A 20283-nucleotide genomic window follows, 5' to 3' on the forward strand; every position below is an offset into this window, starting at 1 on the left:
ACAAGCCGATAGCCTGTGTAGGGTAATATATCCATCCATATTTCCCAGAGGTCAGCAATGGATGACTTTAGATTCACTAACAGGGAAACTGAGGCTGGAGAAGTGAACTATCCTGTGAGCCAAGAGTTTGATTTCAAGCTATGAACTACATGTGCTCTCTTGATGCCATGGTCCTCTCTCAGTATGTCACCAAGGCCAGATTTATCAAATGATACCGTTGACTGGCTTCTAAAAATAATGTGCACTTTTGGTCCCAGAGAGAGACAAAACAGTTTCAAGTGTAGGGAAACTAGCCCAGCACTGGCAATATAAATAGGTCTAACCCTTGGGGAATACAAATTTAAAGTCTTCAAACAACTGAAAGTGCTATGTGCACTTTGATGCAGTGATTCCACTGCTGGTTGTATAAATGTGAGAAGACATACATACAACCATAATATCAAAAATAGCCATAACTATGTATTGTATCTATATATCTATAATACCAAAAAATAGAATCCATAAATGAAGGTGGTTAAGGTAAATCCATACAACAGAGTACTATGCAACGATGATGACAAAAGATTGCTGTATGTGACTGGTGATTTCATTTATATTTATCTAAAATCTTACTAATTTACTTATTTGTTAGGAGAGACAGAAACACAGAATAACTTTGATCTGCTGGCTTACTTTCTGAATAGCCTCCCTGTCAAGGGCTGAAGCTAGGTGTTTGGAACTCCCACATGAGTGAGTGGCAGCACTTCTACCATTTGAGCCAGCACTGCTTCTTCCCAGGGTTTACATAGGCAAGCAGTCAGAATCAGAAGCTAGAGCCAACGGGCATAAACCCAGGTATTCTAATATGGGATGCAGGCATTCCAATAGGCAACCTCACAGCAGGGCCAAACACTGACTTCTATTCATACTTATATATGAATGTATGTGTGTATGTGTGTATATACATATATATATCCTGAAGAATTGAACAAATAATTACTAGGTACTTTAACATGCCATCTGACAAACAGTGAAACACTACGAAAGTGTTATCTATTAAAATGATAGCATATACATATTAAGTAATAGAAGTAAATTGTGGCTGTTTCTAGGACACAGGATTATATAGGGTATTTTATCTTCTAAGACATTTTTGTATTTTTAACACTTAACATGATTATTTTTGTAATGAAAATATAATAAAGGCATGGAGCTGTTCTATAAATGAAGAAAATTGCATTATTCAAGAGACAGCATCTTCCATATGCATAGAAGCCAGTCTAGGAATACCAAATGCTTCAAATTCATATGATAATTTAGAAAAGTACTAGATTCCTGGCAGAGTTAATCTATTCAGAAGATGCAAGCTAAAGGATAGCAAGGCTAGAAACTGTCACAAATCCTTAGGACAACAGCTATGTCCTTGCTCTAAAAATCTAAGATTCTAGTCGGGAACCTTAACCACTAGGGCCACTCCTAACCAACAAGGGAAGCAAGCCAGCCATACACATCCCAAGCATCCCTGGGCACCGGCTTTTCACAGCCAGTCTGCTTACACGTTGCCCAGGTCAGTCAAGGATGATGATAAAACAGCTGGCGGGGCTCCTGAAGATGTGTAGACTCTCTCCAAATCTCACAGACCAATTGAAGGTCCATCTCTAGGAAACCAGCAAAATTTTTGCTTTGTGTGTATACTTGGTCAGCATGTTACACGACCGTCAAGGAATTCTGTGTGAGACTCCAGTTTTTGTCCCCTAGGGAAGAAGTATTATCAGTCCCTTTTTTTCAGCTTCCATGGAACTCAGTGATGATAGCAGGAGGCAGCATGGTTTTCAAAAGTCTGATTTCCCCACAAGGTATAAAGTAAGTGTTTTATGAGTTTTGATAGTTACCTATTTTAATTGTATCTTAGTAATTTGTAAGCATTAAGTATTTTAAGATCTCTGTCAATTATGGACAGAATACTTCATGATTTAACTTATCAATGTAATGAGATCTTTCCTAGGGGTGAGACTCATGGGTCAACAGTTCTCACGTTAATGCCTGTGAATTACATGCTACAACATGGATGAATCTGGAGTACATCCCGCTAAGTAAAATAAGGCAGCCACAAAAGGCCAAATACTACATTGATCATTTCACTTACAGGAGATCTCTAGAGTAGTTAAACTCACAGAACCAGGTGGAATAGTAGTTGCAAGGGGCTGACTGGTGGGAGGGGATAGGGAATTGGGAGCTATTGTTAGATGGGTATAGACTTTCCACTTTGTAAGACAGAAAAGTTCTCACCATTGGTTGCCGTAGCAATTGAAATAGATTTAACATTATAAACTACACACTGGTTAAGAGAGTTAATGTAATATATAATGCAACACAATTTTTTAAAGATGTATTTTTATTGCAAAGTCAGATATATATAGAGGAGGAGAGACAGAGAGGAAGATCTTCTGTCTGATGATTCACTCCCCAAGTGACCACAATGGCTGGAGCTGGACTGATCCGGAGCCAGGAGCCAGGAACTTCCTCCAGGTCTCCCATGCAGGGTCCCAAGGCTTTGGGCCGTCCTCGATTGTTTTCCCAGGCCACAAGTGGGGAGCTGGATGGGAAGCGGGGCTGCCAGGACTAGAACCAGTGCTCATATGGGATCCCAGCATGTGCAAGGCGAGGACTTTAGCTGCTAGGCCACCGCACCGGGCCCAACACAATTTTTAAAACATCTAAGGATGGGCTCACCTGAAGGTGGAACAACTGGCCAGAATCCAACCAAGGACCTGATATATTCACAAGAAAGCTTCAGTGAAGGATGAAGGGGTGCAATGAGGTCACATCACAGATTTTCCTCTTCTGAAAAAGCTTCACACCACAAATACATCCCAATCCTAGTGAGTTAGTCAGTTCCCTAATACATCCATCCTGATCTTGGAGCTTCCCAGAACAAGCGATGAGAACTTCTATACCCAAAATGTACATCACCTGGGTCTTACACATTGCCAGGAGTTTGGAGTGTTTCTGCTTCATCCCCACATTCTTTACCTTGCACATAAGCTGGCTATCCCATGAGTCACAATAAAGAGGTCAGATCCAGAGAGAAGATGGGGACCAGGAATGAAGAAAGAGGAAACACAGCAAGCTCTGATCCTTTACACTGAGGGAAGTATACAAACACTAATGCCGACCTGCTGCTTACTCTATTGCTCCTCCCTGCAATGAGAGGGGTATAAGCACATCCTCCCCAACACCACAGCCATTGCCAGCATGCTTATCATCGTAAATGTGCATGTATGACCTCACTTGCTTCCCATTACGGACACTTGCTTCCCATTACAGACACTTGCTTTCCAGTGGACATAACAGAACTAATTCCAACGTCAAATGTGCATCTAAAATTTTAGTGTAAAAAGAGCCTAGGTTGCCCATCTGAGTGGTGAGGGCAAGGTCCAGGAGCCCCCAGGATGGGAGTTTGCTGGGACCAGGGTTGCCAAGCCCGAGTCCTTGGCCTGCTTGTGTGGTGGGGGGCTGAGTCCATAAGCCCCAGGACCTGGGGGTCCAGCGGATCCTGGGTCACCTGACCTGGGTCCTTGGCCCGCCTGTGTAGTGGGGGCCAGGTCTGGTAGGACCCAGACCACCTGGCTGGGGACCCTGGTCCACATGTGAGAACTAGTCCTCCTCAGTGGAAAAGACGGAGTAGTGGACAGCTGGCCCAGATGTAGGCTATGACAGCCCATTGAGCCCTGCTGGGGATATTTGTACCATTCCAGAAGAAGGAGGACAGAACAAATTGGACAACTACCCTAGCCCAATGATGACAGCAAATATGTGGGTGAATGGAGACTCTGAGGCCAACTACGTTAGCCAGTAGACTTTGAAAGGGGCTCCTCATCCTGGGATTGGTGAGATTGGCAACATTTCAGAACTATCAAAATCACCTAGACAGAACCCTAGATGTATGCACCACACTGGAACCCTGGCTTGATATGAGGTGGATATTCTCCATCCCTGGATACTAGAGCAGTTGGGAGGCTGGGTATGGCTTCTTCCCTTATCTTCCCCTCCCCCCCGAAACAAGAAGGAAAAATAGAAAAATTGGAAACAATGATCACACCCACTTTTTCCTAACCCTTGACCCATCCCACTGTGATCAACTATGTTAATAAGCATCATCTAAAATTAAAAACAAATAAAAAATTCTAGTGCAAATGGCCTAATCCCAATTAGCCTTACTTTCTCTATCTGGAAACTGAGTTGACAATATATACCTCCTGGAAAGTTTGCAAATATCAATATAACAATAATCAAGGCCTCTAGAATATAGCATATGCTCTACAAATAAGAATGACTTGCATTTCTTTCCTCTGACACTGAAGTCTCTTTCTCGGGAACTGCATCTCTCAGAATTCATGACAACAGTCCTTTAAGTGGGCTCTTGGAGAGGGCATTTTGTTTAGCAGTTACACAGTGGTTAAGATGCCCATATCTCTTGTTGGAGTACCTAGGTGAAGTCCAGGCTCTGACTCCTGACTCCAGTGTTCTGTTGACACAAACAGCCTGGTAGCAGCCATTCCTCAAATACTTCATCTCTGCCATCCATATAGGGGATCCAGATGGTGCTTATGACTTCCCGCTTTGGCCTGGCACTGGGGAGTGACCACTGAATGATAGCCTTCATGTTTGCTCAGTCGTTTATCTTTTATTTTCTTTGCTTCTCAAAAAATACATTTTTAAGAAAAATTCACTGCTCTTCAGCTACCTGGCACATTCATGGGAATCTCCTCTCCCCACAGGGACAGATTTGTGGCTACTGTGGCTACAGTGGGCTGTCCCAGTGGCCCTGTATGTGTGGTGGATTCTGGAACAGAGTATTTTCCCACATTTATGCCCTCTAGTAAGAACTTCTACCTTCATATTCTTGGTTTCTAGACTTTGGTCATACACTTGTCTTTCAGACATCTTTATGATAGCATCTCCCCAAAGATCCAAAGCATAAGAATGAACTGGTCTGCAGGGGGCATGACCTAAATGGGTCTGATCAAGCACCTTCCCCTTCTCAGCTTAGGTAGGCACTGGCACATCTCTAGCCAAACCTCAACAGTTAAGGCCCAAGTACTTGCCTCCCCCATCCAAGGAAAGCACAGTATTGATCTGGGTCCCGGAACTGAAACACTTCATCTCAAAACCAGTTCATCCTCTTATCATCACTGGGCCGAGCTCAGTAGTGACTTAAATTGTTCTTTTTTGCTTTAATTCTTGGTAAAATGGTGCTAAAACAAGGTACATATCTGATACTCAAAAATTTGAGCTTTTAATCATTGATATAAGGAATAAAAATTATCACAGAGACAGATATGGATAAATCTGCAAACACATACATAAGTGTAGTGGGAAAGTAGGGAGTTCCAAGTGGTGGATGTTCTATATTGGTACTTTGAAGAAGCATATAAAAGAGAACCTTGACTTGAGAATATATATACATATATGTATGTATGTGTGTGTGTCTGGATGCATAGCATTTTACAAGCTCATTTTTTATAACTTGAACATACTTAAAAATAATACACTTGGGCATCTTAAAAAAAAAGGAATAAAGGGAACAGGCAAAAAGATCCATGAAATAAAAATGGTTTGCTGTAGGCAGAAACCAAGGGCTGGATCACAAAAACTCTTGGCCAGTTGAGACATCCTTGTTATGGTTTCAGCTCCCAGTGTCAGGAGGTGGGAACCCTTCTGCCCATCATCAGCCCAACATAAATGTCCTTCACAGGCTTATTTATTCAAGGGAAGGCACTGATTATCCACTGAACCAGTGATTCTGGGTTGCAGGAGTAGATGGGCAAGTACTAGGCTCCTTCACAGCTATAGGAGGGGCGCACAGGCCCTGGTGCCCTTTGGGGGAGATCGGCTCCCCTGGGCCTCAGACGAGTGGAGGGACAGTGATGGGCAACCTCCACACTATCAGGCAGGAGAGGTTTCCAAGAGACTGAGCATGTCTCCTCAAAGAAGGTTCACTCACTCTGCCTGGCTGGAATTGAGGACAGCACTGCTTCTTAGGAAAGAGCCTTCAAAACTGTCTCATTTCTCTCTATAACTTTTTCAAATAAATAAATACATCTTTTTTCTTAAGCAGTTGGGGAAGGGGGAGAATGTTCTGGTGGATTTTCATGGTGGGTAAAACTACCACCTGCAATGCTGGTGACACATAAGGGTGTTGATTCTAGCTCTGGCTGCTCCATTTCCTGTCTGGCTCCCTGCAGAAGGCCTGAGAAAATTAGCAATGGGTAACCCATGTGGCAAATCCAAGAGAAGCTGCTAGCCCCTGGTTTCAGCCAAGCTCTGGCCATTGTGGATATCTGCGGAGTGAACCAGTGGATACAGGATCTTCTTTCTCTCCCTCTCTCTTCCTTTCTCTCTCTCCATCTCACTTTGTAACTCTGGCTTTCAAACAAATAAATAAATCTCTAAAAATCTGCCTCAGTTTCTCAACAGATGCAGGCTGAAGCCAGCCAGGGTATTTTAGCAGCTTCTGTGCAGAAAGCTACTACAGTAGCTAGTTACCTTTCATTCTCCCATCCACAAAGTTCAGTACTATGTATAGTGAAAACAGCATATCCTTTTAAGGCAAGAATCACATCATCACAACCCAGAGACCAATGCTGCTCACTCCTTATTTGTAACTGAGATTTTCACTTAGCCAACCCACATTCCTGATTTTTAAAAAAGCGAAAACCTCCTTGTTCCTAACTGCCCTCATCATTTCTGATAAGTAGAGAGCTTATTAGCTCAGAAAATGCGTTTCCCAGGAATCTTGCATTTCTGAAAACCATGTAACATGTGGAGCATATTCTACAATAGTTTATTTTCAAAGTCTAAATACTATGCTTCTCTCTGTGGCCAGGTCTCTTAGGAGCTTCCACCCAAACACATAATTATTCCTGTTGAGATTCACACATAACACTAATTCTCCCCTCCACTCACAAAGTTTCTGCCAGCCAAGGATGTAGCTGTCACCCATTTTCTCTATCCTATTAACAACCCTTCCCAGATCCTAATTAAACTCACCCAAAGGAACTACACAGATACTCTGTGAAAGCGCTTCCACCAGTGACCCTCAACAAGATGACTCACCTTTCTCATGGCTGCTTGGTGGTGTTGGCGGGGGTGGGGAGGTGATTGGTTTGGACTTGTCATAGTTGTTAAAGCTCTGGCTGCGACGGTTGTTAGCAGTAGCTGATCCTCCACGTGTTTTGGCCTCGCTGCCTGCAGCGGATACTCTTGTGGTAGGACCCGGAAGTCTAAAACGCAAAAGCAACAGAGTAATGCACTCAGTTTCAAGAAAACAGCAGTGTCAAAAGAAAGAATTCCAGTCATGCAGAGTACAGAAGAAACCATTGTGAACTCTGGGTCTGTAGAATTCTGTCAGGCAAAGGAGTTGGTAGAACCACGATAAACAATTAGGCTAATAATCTCCAGTGAAGTCCAAGAGCAAAATGTAAACAGTCTTCCTTTGGACAAACAAATTTGAAGAGAAAACATAAGAATATAATTGCTGATTAAAAACACAAACCTTATCTTTCTTTTCCTCTGGGGTGAGTATTGAGACAGTGTTTGCCATAATTCAGGGATGTAAGGATCAAGAAAGGGATTGCTGCCACTTAGAACCCAACACAAATGCAATGAAAACTTATGGCCTAGTGGGAAATACTTGTCCAGACATATATTTCCCTTCAACACCTGACAACCTGTCTCTGTAGGCATTTCTTTAAGGCTGAAGCCCAACTTTTCCACAGAGTAGATGGATAAAATCATACATTCTTCTTGTAAAATCAGCAGGAATCTGTTAGTATAAAGACAGACATCTACTTTCCCTTTAAATAAAACACCTCATTTTGGGAGGTTTGGGAAATAGAGCCACCAGATTTCTTTGTAATATGTCTAAACACAGCTCAATCCCCAAAGAGTTAAGTGTAAGAATGCTCCAAATCTGAATTTTGGTCCAGGGACTCATGAAACAGGCTGTTTCCAATCATCAAAGTTGAAAGATGAAAAAAATCACGAAACATTTCATTATATTTTCAGCTAAAACCCACTTAGCTGTGTTTAAAAGCCACTGGAATCTCAGTCAACTAGCATTAGGTCTAGTGATAAGTTCTGAATTTTCAACCCATAAAACTTTCAACCTTCTCTTTTTCCATGCAGCTCTAAGCACCAAAGAAATCTTTGGTCTGGAAGCATTTTAGATGGAAGCAGGCAATCACTTTCAACTTTTTCTTGTTGGCTGAGCAAGAAAGATGGCTGGAGAATAAACAGAGAACATAAGCTGGTGTTAGATGGCTGTAAAATTTATACAGTTGAAACGCTGGCCCAATTCCTTGACTGGGAGCTGGAAGATGGAGGGAGTTAACCTCTTCCCCCAGGAAGTGGCAGTTAGAACTGTAAGGCATTCTCCCCACTGCACTGGGAGGATCTGCTCCTCTGTTAATTTCCCCTGCCTTATTTGGAGAAGATATTCACCCGATCAAGACAGGCCTGGGGTGCCAGGACAGACAGAATGGGGTACAAACCTCCACAGTGTAGGACTAGATTCAGTTAGCACAAGTGATCAAATATATATAACAAATGGGTTCTGGTACCCACCCCTCAGTTCTCCATACAATGCAAACCACTTCCTCCAAGTCCTTCAGGTAGGTGTTATATGAGTTCTCACATGCAACCCAGCCATAGTCTGCAGGAGCCTTTATGTCCACAGATAGGTCTGGAAAAGGATTATAGGCTTGCTCCAAGATTATGTCACAGCAATGGTATTAACAGTGCATGGTAAGGAAAGTCATAGCATTTAGACTTGAGTGGTGAAACTGCCACAAACTGGGAAGCAAAAAGCAATGAGGAGGGAAAAGGGCATGTGTTTCAGAATTTCTGGAGAACTCCACTGTTTTGATCCAGCACTGAACCACTGCAGGATTTCTGGGCACCCCAGGTATGAGACAAGCACCAGCTTCAATCAATGAGGCAATCTGGCTCTCTGTGAGGCGGTGTGATGTGACAACTAGAAGGTGGGATTTTCACAAAAAGACATGGCATAAGTTTCTTAACATCTCTGAGATTCATACTCTGCACTGAAAACTTGGAACAATAATAACCTATACAGCAAAATAGCTGTAAATTTGAAATAAGACTCAGCGTCTTAGGGAAAGAACCAGCTTGGTGAATAGAGAACTAGAAGCATGAGTAGAGAGCTAGGAGGTCAAAATCCCACATGAAGGGAGGGCTTATAAAAAAAACTAGAGAAGAAAAACAGAGCTGGCCCATGGTAGGACTGTGGGACCGAGAAGGAAATGAGGCTGCAGAAGCAAGGAGGTCCAGAGCAAGGAAGACCTTGTGGGTCACACTTTGAAGCCTGCACTTTGTCCTACACTCCAGGGATGAGGTATTAATTAGGGAGGCTGAGAGCAGAGTTCCTTGTTTACCAGTGACATGAGACCCTGGGCCTCTGGCTAACATTTGGAAGTTCATTAATGTTAACATTCTTATGTATCATGGGAACTTCTATCATCTCCTACCCTGGAAGCATCTGCTGTCTACAGCACTAGGATTAAAATTTCTACAGAGTAGGTCTTGCTCCTATGGTACAGCTGCAGGTATAACACATGCTGCCCACTGTGCTGTCTTGCTGGAGAAAAATGTTGACAAAGGAGGTGGCAGGTTGCATCACATACAGCATTAGGAGGTTCCAACAGCTCCAAGATCTACATCCAAACAGTCAGAAAATGAAAGGACACAATGGGGGTCTCTGGAACAGACATGCCACTAAAAAACAAAATTAACTTAAGAAAAGTAGTGTAACAGAGGTAGTAAAAAACAATTCTGCTGCTACTACAGTCATGATCAACTTCTCCAACATGTGCAGAGACGAGCAAGCAAGGCAGTGAAACTGTCATTCCTAGCACGGCACCTACAAGTGCTTCCTCGCTCCATGCGCTGTACGTGATGATGGGGAGAAAGCAGTTCTTTCCCCCTAAACCACTTCAAAGGCTCGGAGTAGAGGATGACCTCTCCCAGGGAGAAGAGCAGCTTGTGTGCACATGCTGGGGGGCTCATAACTTGAAATGTGTTTTGCCAGACAAGATGATTAAATGTTAAATCTCTAACTCCCATGGCATCTGCTTTTCAGCAGTAAGGCAGAGAAGGCTGAATGCCAAGCCCCATGATTCCATCCCACAAGATAGTTAGACTTCCATGGTGTGCGATCTGCTAGAAGTGGCCTGTCTACCTGTCCAGATCAATTTCAATCACCACAGTTGCCCTATTGCTTCTTTATAGCACAGTGATTATATGCCAGGTGCTAAGAAATTAAAATGATTTCACTTTATCCTAACACTCACGACAAAATTCAGTTTATTAAAAAGGAAACTCAGGGTCATGGAGATGAAAAGCTTGCCCAGGTGAGACTGCACCTCTCAGCCACTACACAAAATAAGCCTCCCACCTGGGGCTCACTGGAGATGCTTGCCACTTTGCTAATTATTCCTGGTGCTCATTAAGGTCAGGGCTCTGGCTGGTGCTGAATCATCATTTGTGTCCCAGCAAGAAACTAACTTCTAAATCTTTGGGTGATGTAGCCTGCTCAGACGGGGTGAGGCTGATCTCCTCGGTAACTAAACTTACTACTATATACAGCGGTGCTTAATCAGCTAAAACCTGTGTCAGAATCATTCTCACAGGTGCAGATGAATAAGGCAAAAAAAAGAGTATTAGGCAAATAAGGAAAAAATATCCTTCTATTGGCCTAAAAAAGACAAGATGCGACACCCTTCTAATGGCCTAAAAAGAGACAAAATGCACATACCAGTAACTCTACAGGGTCATTCAATCCTACAAGGAAGCTAGACCCCTACTTTAAACCTGGCAGCCCTGGATGCTGCATGAGGAATTGACAGGCCCTCTCTTCTCCTTCCTCTCTTCCCACTGCTTCCCAGCCTCTGCCTTCTTCCATCATCTGGAACTGATAACAAAGCCTTCCTGGGCCGGGCATGTGCTTCCCATTAGATATTTTCCCAGCTAGCTCCTGTTCTCTTTGTCTTCCAGGACAGTGCACATCGTGGGAACAGACACAAGATTTCAGGTTTCTTCCAAGCTCTGCCTTCCCCTCTTTCTTTCACCATACTTAGGCCTTTGCATGACACCGATTAACGGGAAGACAACAGTTTGCCAGAGCAGTGGGTGGCTGCTCTGTTTTTCAGAGAAAGCTTTTCCTCTCTGGCTTCTCAACAAAAGGCACTGATGAACTTAGGTCTGCTACACAATCCCCAGCCTGTCCCATTGAAGCAAGGCTAGCACGCCGACTTACTCTCCTTAGGTACACACCACCAGGCAGCTCCTTCCTCAGCAGCCAGTTGGATTCAGAGCTGGCCTCTGAGGAAAGTCAACTCTGGCTGGAAAAGATACCCAGAAGCTAGCGGACTGGGAAGCAAGCTGATGTTCAGTATGTATCTGTAACCCAAATGAAATGAGAAATGAAGCTGTAGGGTGCCTTAACATGAGATATCAATGAGAAAATACTTGATTACTCAATAATGAGGAGGATTTTTTTTTTTACCCAGCAACAATTTCTGTTAGGATGCTTCAAAGGCAATGTGAGGGGAAAGGCTAAAGTAAGGTTTGAGTTATGAGATTGAAAAAAAAAAAACATCAATAACAGAACTCAAGAAAAAGGAAGAGTGTCGCACAGTGGTTAAAGCAAGGGTGCCGGGGTTAGATCACCTGATCCCCAATTCCCATCCTCCCCTACTCTGTGTAAATTTCGGCTTTAGCTTATGCATCTGAAGATGGAGGCTACAGCATGAGTCACCTCATAGACTAATATGAGGATGAAATAAGATAATGCAATTAAGTGGTACATTCGATAAAGGTTATTATTGACACTTTAAAAGTAGCAGCAAATACAACAGTAGCTTTTCCCATTACTAGAATCGATCCTCATAGAGTGTAGCAGATAATGCAGAGTGTGATTTAAGAGACCAAACAGGTATACACAAAGCTATTTTAATTATTAGGAAACTGATTCAGTCTCTTCCAGGCAACAAGAGGATACAGCCACATACATAAGACACATGTGGGAAATTCAGAAAGTTTGTGAAAAACAGAATTCGAAGACACTTTTATTTTTGGTGTCAAAATTTTAAGGCCATGCAACATTTTGTGCATTTTCATGAAGTTTTGAAGATTTATAAAAATGTGAATTTCAATATTTTTCAACTAATTTTTTTTTTAAAAAAGCATTATTTATTTCCTTGAAAGACAGAGTTACAGAAGGAGAAGGAGCAACGCAGAAAGATCTTCCAGAACTGGTTCACTCGCCCAAATACCTGCAATGGCCAGGGCTGGGCCAGGCCAAAGCCAAGGGCCCAGAACTCGAGGCAGCTCTCCAATGTGGCTTCAGGGGCCCAAGGGCTTGGGACAGTCTCTGCTGCTTTCCCAGATGCAACAGCAGAGAGTTGTATGGAAAGTACAGCTGACAGTTCAATCAACTTGAACTGGTTCCATACGGCACACAAGGTCACAGGCAGTGGTTTAACCTGCTTTGCCTGCACCTAAATAAATCCTTTAATTCCATTTTCTACAAACTTCTTGAAGTATCCTCACAGCTGCCTTGCTGTTTGAGCTCTTCTAATTTTTATTCATGCTTCAGGTTTTTATAATTCAAGAGAAAAAACGAACCCATATTAGTAATTTTAACAACTGCAAAAAGCACAACACACATAAATGAGATGCAGGTGAGGTGGGATTAGAGCCAAGAAGAAGCAAGGGAACAAAGTCAGCACAAAATCACCATAAAAACTACCTAGAAACTCACCTCTCCCTAAATCAGAATGGATTCTGACAAAGCGACCAAGGCAAAAAAAGAGATCCTGTACACGTCAACCCCATTTACAATGAATTTCTCTCTGTCTCTCTCAAAACTCACTGCCATTGGGTCATTAGCCAGAGCATGATATGTTTTCTGGAACCACAAACATGAAATGGGCAGGCCAGCCAGAGCAGAGGGAAGAACACAGTAGTGGGTTGGGCTTCAACCATGCTTTTCAGGACACAGAGAAGTCTAACCTAGAGATCTTTTTCTGACCCAGAGTGAAGCGGATGATTTTGCTTTGAGATGCGTCCTTGGATGATGCACTGTGTGACAGAAAAGAAAAAGGAAGAAGAGATGAGTGAGGAGAGAGATGATATGTTAGACATATAGGCAACAGTAAGAATCTACTAACAATGATAATGCTCATGGATTTCTCCCTCTGCCCACTTTCTTCCCCCACAATAGCTAGCTTCTTTCTAGATCTGACTCTATGGATTATCTATTCCCAACATTAAGAATTAAGATTATTATCTAAGAAATTCTCTGTGTGTTTAACATTAAATTTCTTTCCTGTTTCTGGTCAGCCTGAATGCCTCTCAACAGTGACAGCCTAAAGCAAGGGATTGTAGCTATGCAAACTAAGTTGAGTCCTTTCCACAATGTAGAAATGTTACATCCACATGCTTGTTCTACTTGTTGCCTTTCAGATGAGTGTTCTAATGTTCTAATCAGCCCATACAGCTAATCCAAAACAAGGGCACCCACATTTGTATGTTTTGTTGGTTAGAGGAATTTTGCTCTTAATATTGTAGAAATGACCACTTAAAGTCTGCTGAACTTGCTAAATTCTGTTGTTTTTTTCAGGGGTTATACATTTGTATGTATGAAGAATCTTGGTTAGGTTTAAGTATTAAGCACATACAAGAAATGTTTCTTGCATCCATATTTCCATATATACCATCTTCATTGAAAAATCTGAGGAAAAACAATGTTGGCTTTATATATATTCAAAAGTGAAGAGAATGGAATGCAGGGACAAAATAAACTTATTATCTGAATTCTTCTTCAATGAATGGAAACCGAAAAAAATGTATGTGCAATAGAAACCAAATGGGGAGGAAAACAGGTCCTGGAGCCAATGTTTATCTCAGGTCCCCTTGATGGGAGAGAGGAGTGTCACGGAGTGAAGTGTGAATTAAGTTCATGGCCACCATGTAAACTGTGAGAAGAAATGAATGGGTAAAGTCAGTCTCCTTAGGATTGTCACAGGGGAGTTCTGCTTCCTTCATGCCAGTGTCTCGGATGTCCTTTGCTATCTCCTACAACTCCTTTGTTGGCTAATTTCACTGAGAATCACCATTATCCCAACCTAAATGAATGGTCCAGTTTCTCTGCTTCCTATACTCACACTCACCATTATCTGATCCTTCCCTTCCATTGTTTACTCATTTGCTAACCTCCTTCAGTAGTATAGAGAGAGCAGGAATCTTTGCTATCTCATTCCTCATTGGCCCTAAGGTGCCTACAATATGCATGGCAAAGACTTACACTAAATAAATGAATGCACATTGGTAGGTTCAAGGGCCTCTAGAGAGCTGCAATAACAATTATAATAACTAAGGCCGGGTTTCTCAATTTGTCCTCCACAAAAGTCATCTTCTCCGACAGAACCCAATTTAGCATCCAGGGTGTGTCACTCTGCAGAATGTACCCTGAAAAATGTGTCCCAGTCATTCAGTCATGCAGGCCCATCAGGGATGCTCCGACCAGGGAATGCCTCCCTCACAGGCAGTTCTGCAGGGGAGGGCACAGTGACTCTCTGCCTGGCTGTCTAGTTCTCTTTGCTATTCTAGGAATCTCCTCATCTGCACTTTTTCATAATGAGATAATGAACTAGGAAGTCTTATTTACATGATACCCATTCATGCTGGCTTGCACACCATCACCCTTGGAAAATTTCTCATGGACAAAGAGCTGTAATGATTTGGTGTGGTTGAGCAGCTTCATGCTTTGCCCAACTACAATGGGTGATATAAGGCAACAAGAGTGTACAAGAAACCCTAGGATTCTTAATGCTGGTGCTCTGGAGGACAGGAAAGAAATGGCCATGACTGCTTATCTCACAATAGATGAAATGAAGACATCAGTTTGTTCAGTGACATTCTGGAGTTACAGCTAATGCCTGTACAAAAAAGTCATCATCAGCTTGTCTGTAGAATTTTACCATGATTGAAAAAATTTCTAGTTTCTAAGCCTCTCCCTTGCTTCTGCCATTAAATGTTTGCAGCAGAGTTGTTTAGGAATGCAAATGCAACTACTGCCATAGTAGCACTGTCTTGGCACTCAGCTTGTACATCTGGTATGTGGTGAGTGCAATGATTAACCATCAGTTACGTCTGGGAATACCAATAAAACCCAAGGCCCTATTTCTGCAGAGCAAGAGCTCACTCCAGCAAGGTGGACTCCCTCTGACAACATTTAATACTGTCAGGGTTCTACAAAAACCAAGCCCCACTCAGAGGAGTGGCTGCCTCCTCCGCTTCACTTGCCACTTCTCTTAGGTGCCTTCAGCATTTCTCTTCTGGCAAAGCAGAGATGCCTCCTGGAACACAACTACTGCCTTTACTAAGTAAAATGACTCACACACGTAACTGAACACCCAGCTTGCAGGCCAGCACACAAAACAGGTTTCTAGCCTATTTTAGGAGCTGTTTATGGCACATGAAGGTGTGTGTGGAATGGGTCAGAGTTATGACAGGAGCAGCTAATCGGTTTTGGCTGCTGGTGATTCAATAATGCATGTTTTGGACAAGGGAGGAAGCCTTAACATGTCCATTTCTAGGTCATGCTAATTTCCCACTGACTACTGGTAGCATTCAGCACTGATTGAACAAGCTTGAATGAAAAACATGCACAAAACAGGTTAGACTCGTGAAAGAAGGTGCCAGTAAAACACAATTATTGCTCAAGGAGGAGCCCCCACCTGGATTGCATTTCGGCTTGTGCTTTTGACTGCTGATGTGGCGCTGGCTGGTGAGGCTGGCACGGGGTTAGGGGAGTGGCTGGCACCTGTTGCTGAGGGGTGCCACCCTGGCACTGGGAAGGAGCCCCTGTCACCTGGGACACGGCAGGTGGTAGAGGTGAAGAGAGGTGTTGCTTCTGGGGCTGCTGTTGCTGCTGCTTATAGCGGGAGAGGCTGAAAAAGAGGCCTAGAATGGCCTTGAGGTTTCCATTCCTGATTTCTGCAAGACAGGAAAGAGATCCTTGTTAGTGGGGTTAGGGTGGGGTGGGGGTGGCGTCTTCTTCCTATTCATCCAGTGGGCTGCTGCAGCCCTCATGTGAGTTTTACTCCTTAAGGCTATGACAGACTTCCTGAAATGCTTACATGATAACACAGTCAATTAAAAGCAGGCTGAAATCACAAAGAAATAAGCTTATTCTCCTCCACTGGGATTACAGGGGATACACAAGGCAAGTTTCAACTAGATGCCCGGCAACGGCCAAGAGAAAATTCTCAAGCAGGACACCAGGGAGATAGCAAGCGTCCCCAAGCAAGACTGTGCTTGCTACACAGGCAAGGTAACTGGTCCAAGGACAAGGGTGCCATCTAGCATTCAGGGACACTCCCTGGATCCTTGGCTGCTCTGCCTGGTTTGTGTTCAAGATACAGCAGGGAGCCAAGGGCTAACTTCACACAGCAAATCCTCTTTTTCTACTTAACAACAACAACCAAAAAAACCCTAATTGGGTTGGATGTAGGGATAGACTGCAGGTGTTTGCTGACATGTAAAGGACTCACACAAAATGTTTTCTATATTGAAAGAAGCCAGAACAGAGAAGGAATAAGAATTCCTCCTACTCAGATGATTTTTTCAGATGTAAAAAACGCATTTGCCTTGAGGCATTCAGACAGTGGCAGAGAAGAATAAAATATTTATTCACAGGCAGAGTCCACAGATCGCAAGAGGTTTCTACATGAGCAATCCCTCCTTTTATGTGGTTCTTTTAACATCAAATGTTGATGGGGCAGAGTCTAAACAGACTCTGAGGGTGAAGGACAGGTGGACATGCAGCATAATGGAGAAGAGGAAGAAGCTGGAGGACACACACACAGGACACTCTGCTTTGCTGCCACCCTGGGCTGGCTTTCCTTTCCTCAACTGCCAGGGGTGACAGAAGGGCATGAAGCTCAAGGAAGTATGCAAGGCCTAGTCAGAGACTGGGAGAGGGAAGCTTGGGCTAGGGGGTAGACACACATCCAGGTTAGTACAAAGCCCAGACCTGTTGACAGGTACAAGCCCTTTCAGAAAAGAGCCCCTTACATAGGAGGAGGAACAGGCAGCCGCCCCAGCACTTTAGCCCACATATGATCTCCCAGGTTCAATGACTTCCTGTTGGTGTGTAGCTATGTCCTAGCTCTGAAGACTTGGACACAAAACTTCTGGAAAGCAGCTTTCAGGCCTCACTGTGGGAGCTAGCAGGGTCTGATCATGAAGCAAGGCTGACAGCAGCATAGAATTAGGAAAACTAAAACCATGATTTCCTATCTGTGCTGAACATTCACTAGCTGTAAGCTAGTTGTAAACTTGTATACCCATCATGGGTAGGGAACTTAAAAGCAAGCAAGATATGGTTTTATTTCTTAAGTTAGCTCAAGGGCATTTATTTTTTATTTTTCTGGTGTATCAAATATTCCATAATATTTGTTTAAAACTATGCAAGAAAAAAAGAGAGGAGAAATCAATAACTCAGCACATCCAAGGACTTCGAGGCTTCCCAGTGGAAAAAGCAGGTTCATCCACACTGGCACCCTTTACAGCCTCCCAGCCCGTTCCTACTGCAGACAAGAGCCAGCCTTGTCTCCACCTCCAAGGTTAAGCCACTTATAGTAAGCCACTTACTGTTCCTAACTGTTTGCTCATTGTTCCTGAAACTTTCACTATTTGTCAAAGAGCAAAGCACTGCTGATAAATACACTTGGCTGATTTTTAGTATTTGTTTATTTCCATTTTATTTGAAGGGCTCAGAGGCAGAGGCAGAGATCTTATAACCACTGCTTCACATCCCAAGTGCTCCTAAAAGCCAGGGATGGGCCAGGCTGAAGCCGGGAGCTCGGAGCTCAACCTGCACCTCCCTTGTAGATCGACGGGATCCAGCTGGTTGAGCATTAGTTGCTGCCTCCCCACTAGCAGGAAGCTAGAAGTGGAAGTGGATGTGGGACTCAAGCCCAGGCACTCTGACAGGGAATGCTGTGGTCCCCAGTGGTGTTTTACTTAATCACTGTGCCAAATGCCAAAGGGTAAAGAACCAGAGTCAGAAAAACCTGCGGCTGAATCTCTTTAGTCCATCACTGACTTGGAGATTTTGCAAGATTCCATCTATCTGAGCCTGATTCCTTCTGTACCTTTCCTACTTGCTTGTTATTTCAGTGAGGATTAAGCAAGATAACGAAGGCAAAGTCCCTAGGACACTGGCTGAACTGTGCTTCACTTCCTGCTCCGAAATGACTCCCTCCACCTGCAGCCTTTACAGAACTGAGTGCAGGTTCAGGAGAAGCCTTAGGAGCAGCTCATTCTCCTGGCTTAGCCACAGTAGGCCACGGTCCCTGGTACCCTGAAACAAATCAAGCATGAGTAATTCCAATTAGTGAAAGCAGAATGGGGATCTTCTTTGTGGTTTTAAAAATAGATTTACTGAGATATTATATAATTTGTACCCATAAAATTTAGGCTACAATTTCATGACTTTTAGTGAGTTTAACAAATCCCAGTTTTACAATATTTTCATCATTCCATAAAGATGCCTCATTCTCAACTGCACTCAATTCCAAAATCTGCTCCCAGGCAACCACGAGTCAGCTTTCTGTTCCAACAGCTTTGCCTTTCCTGAACATTTCATATAAATGGGATTTTTTTTAAAGATTTATTCAGTTTATTAAAAGTCAGATATACAGAGAGGAGGAGAGACAGAGAGGAAGATCTTCCATCTGATGATTCACTCCCCAAGTGAGCCACAACGGCCGGTGCTGCGCCGATCTGAAGCCGGGAACCTGGAACCTCTTCCGGGTCTCCCATGTGGGTGCAGGGTCTCAATGCGTTGGGCTGTCCTCGACTGCTTTCCAGGCCACAAGCAGGGAGCTGGATGGGAAGTGGAGCTGCCGGGATTAGAACTGGCGCCCATATGGGATCCCGGGGCGTTCAAGGTGAGGACTTTAGCTGCTAGGTCACGCCGCCGGGCCCATATATAAATGGGATTTTGCAATATGTACTCTTTTACAACTGGCTTCCTTCACTTAACATATTATTTTATCAGTTTGTACTGCTGGCTGGTATCTCATTATATGGATACCACATTTGATTTATCCATTCATCAGTTGATGGACATTTGGAGTGTTTCATTTTCTTTTCAGATCACAAAACTGCATGAGTGGTGACTGCTTGAAAAGCCACACAGTGAATGCCATGTGTGGTCTATAACAGACACGGTCCAAAATAGCACGGCCTGGTAAGTCAGCTCCACAGGAAGCCTAAAACAGACTCCAGGAGCCCACAAAAATGTTTTCCTCATGACATTTCACAAGGCTTTGGAAGAGGAGCAGCATTTCTATCTGCTCAACTAACCTCCTTTGTCTGACCTACTGAGAAGGTAACTGATGTAGACCTGAAGAGAATGGACCTTTCCAAGATGACCAGCTAGCTGGAGGTTACCATGGTCCTGGCAGCCTGTCCTCTTTCCTCCTCTTATGGCCACCTCAATACAAACTGAAGCACAAACTGCAAAGACAATATTGAGTTCCCCCATGATCTCCCGTGGGTTCTGACTGGCCTTTTTGTTCCCATTGATGGGTTCCAGTCTTCTTAGATACTGTGGTTTATGCTGGGCTCCATGGCAAGTTAAATCAAAATGTCACTTTCAACATTTTTAAAGCACTGATCTTTCTTTATTTGAAAAGAAGAATGACAGGGTGAAAACTAGAGAGGCTCACGTCTGTGGGTTCACTCACCAAATGCCCACAACAGCTGGGATTAGTTTAAGACAAAGCTGAGCCAAAGCCAGGAACCCTGAACTCCATCCAACTCCCTCACATGCATGGAAAAGACTCAAGTACTTGGTCATCCCCTGTTGCCTCGCATGGTGCACATTAGCAGGAATAGGTCAGCATCAGAGGCAGGCCCACTGATATGTGCAATGGGTATGAGTGTCCCAAGCAGCGGCTCAACCTGGTGCACCAGTGCTTCCTCATGTTTCAACGGTTTTAAAGAGAAACCTCAGGCTTGTTTGACAAGGGCATAGCCACTGCAACAATCTGGCATCAAAAACTCCGTTTTGTAGAACAGATCCTAGGTTTCTGTCCATTAGGGCTCCAATCTAAGACTGAGCAAATCAGGTTTGCAACTAATTTCTCTTGAAAAGCATATACTCACTACCTCCGAAAGTCATGCAGAAGGATATTCTTGCCTAAG

At 43.5% G+C, this 20283-nt stretch overlaps 1 protein-coding gene across 1 annotated transcript in view; it reads right to left on the reverse strand.

Annotated features, from left to right (window-relative positions):
• NAV2 (neuron navigator 2) overlaps positions 1-20283 on the reverse strand; it is a 406855-nt gene that overhangs the window by 218400 nt on the left and 168172 nt on the right. The window contains exons 5-6 of the mRNA XM_036494526.2: positions 15804-16062; positions 7099-7265 (exon numbers count right to left, since the gene is read on the reverse strand). Coding sequence (XP_036350419.2) covers positions 7099-7265; positions 15804-16062 — 426 coding nt within the window. The remainder of the gene's footprint in view (positions 1-7098; positions 7266-15803; positions 16063-20283) is intronic.

This window comes from Ochotona princeps, chromosome 4 (genome assembly GCF_030435755.1).
Source record: "Ochotona princeps isolate mOchPri1 chromosome 4, mOchPri1.hap1, whole genome shotgun sequence".
Classification (NCBI taxonomy): domain Eukaryota; kingdom Metazoa; phylum Chordata; class Mammalia; order Lagomorpha; family Ochotonidae; genus Ochotona; species Ochotona princeps.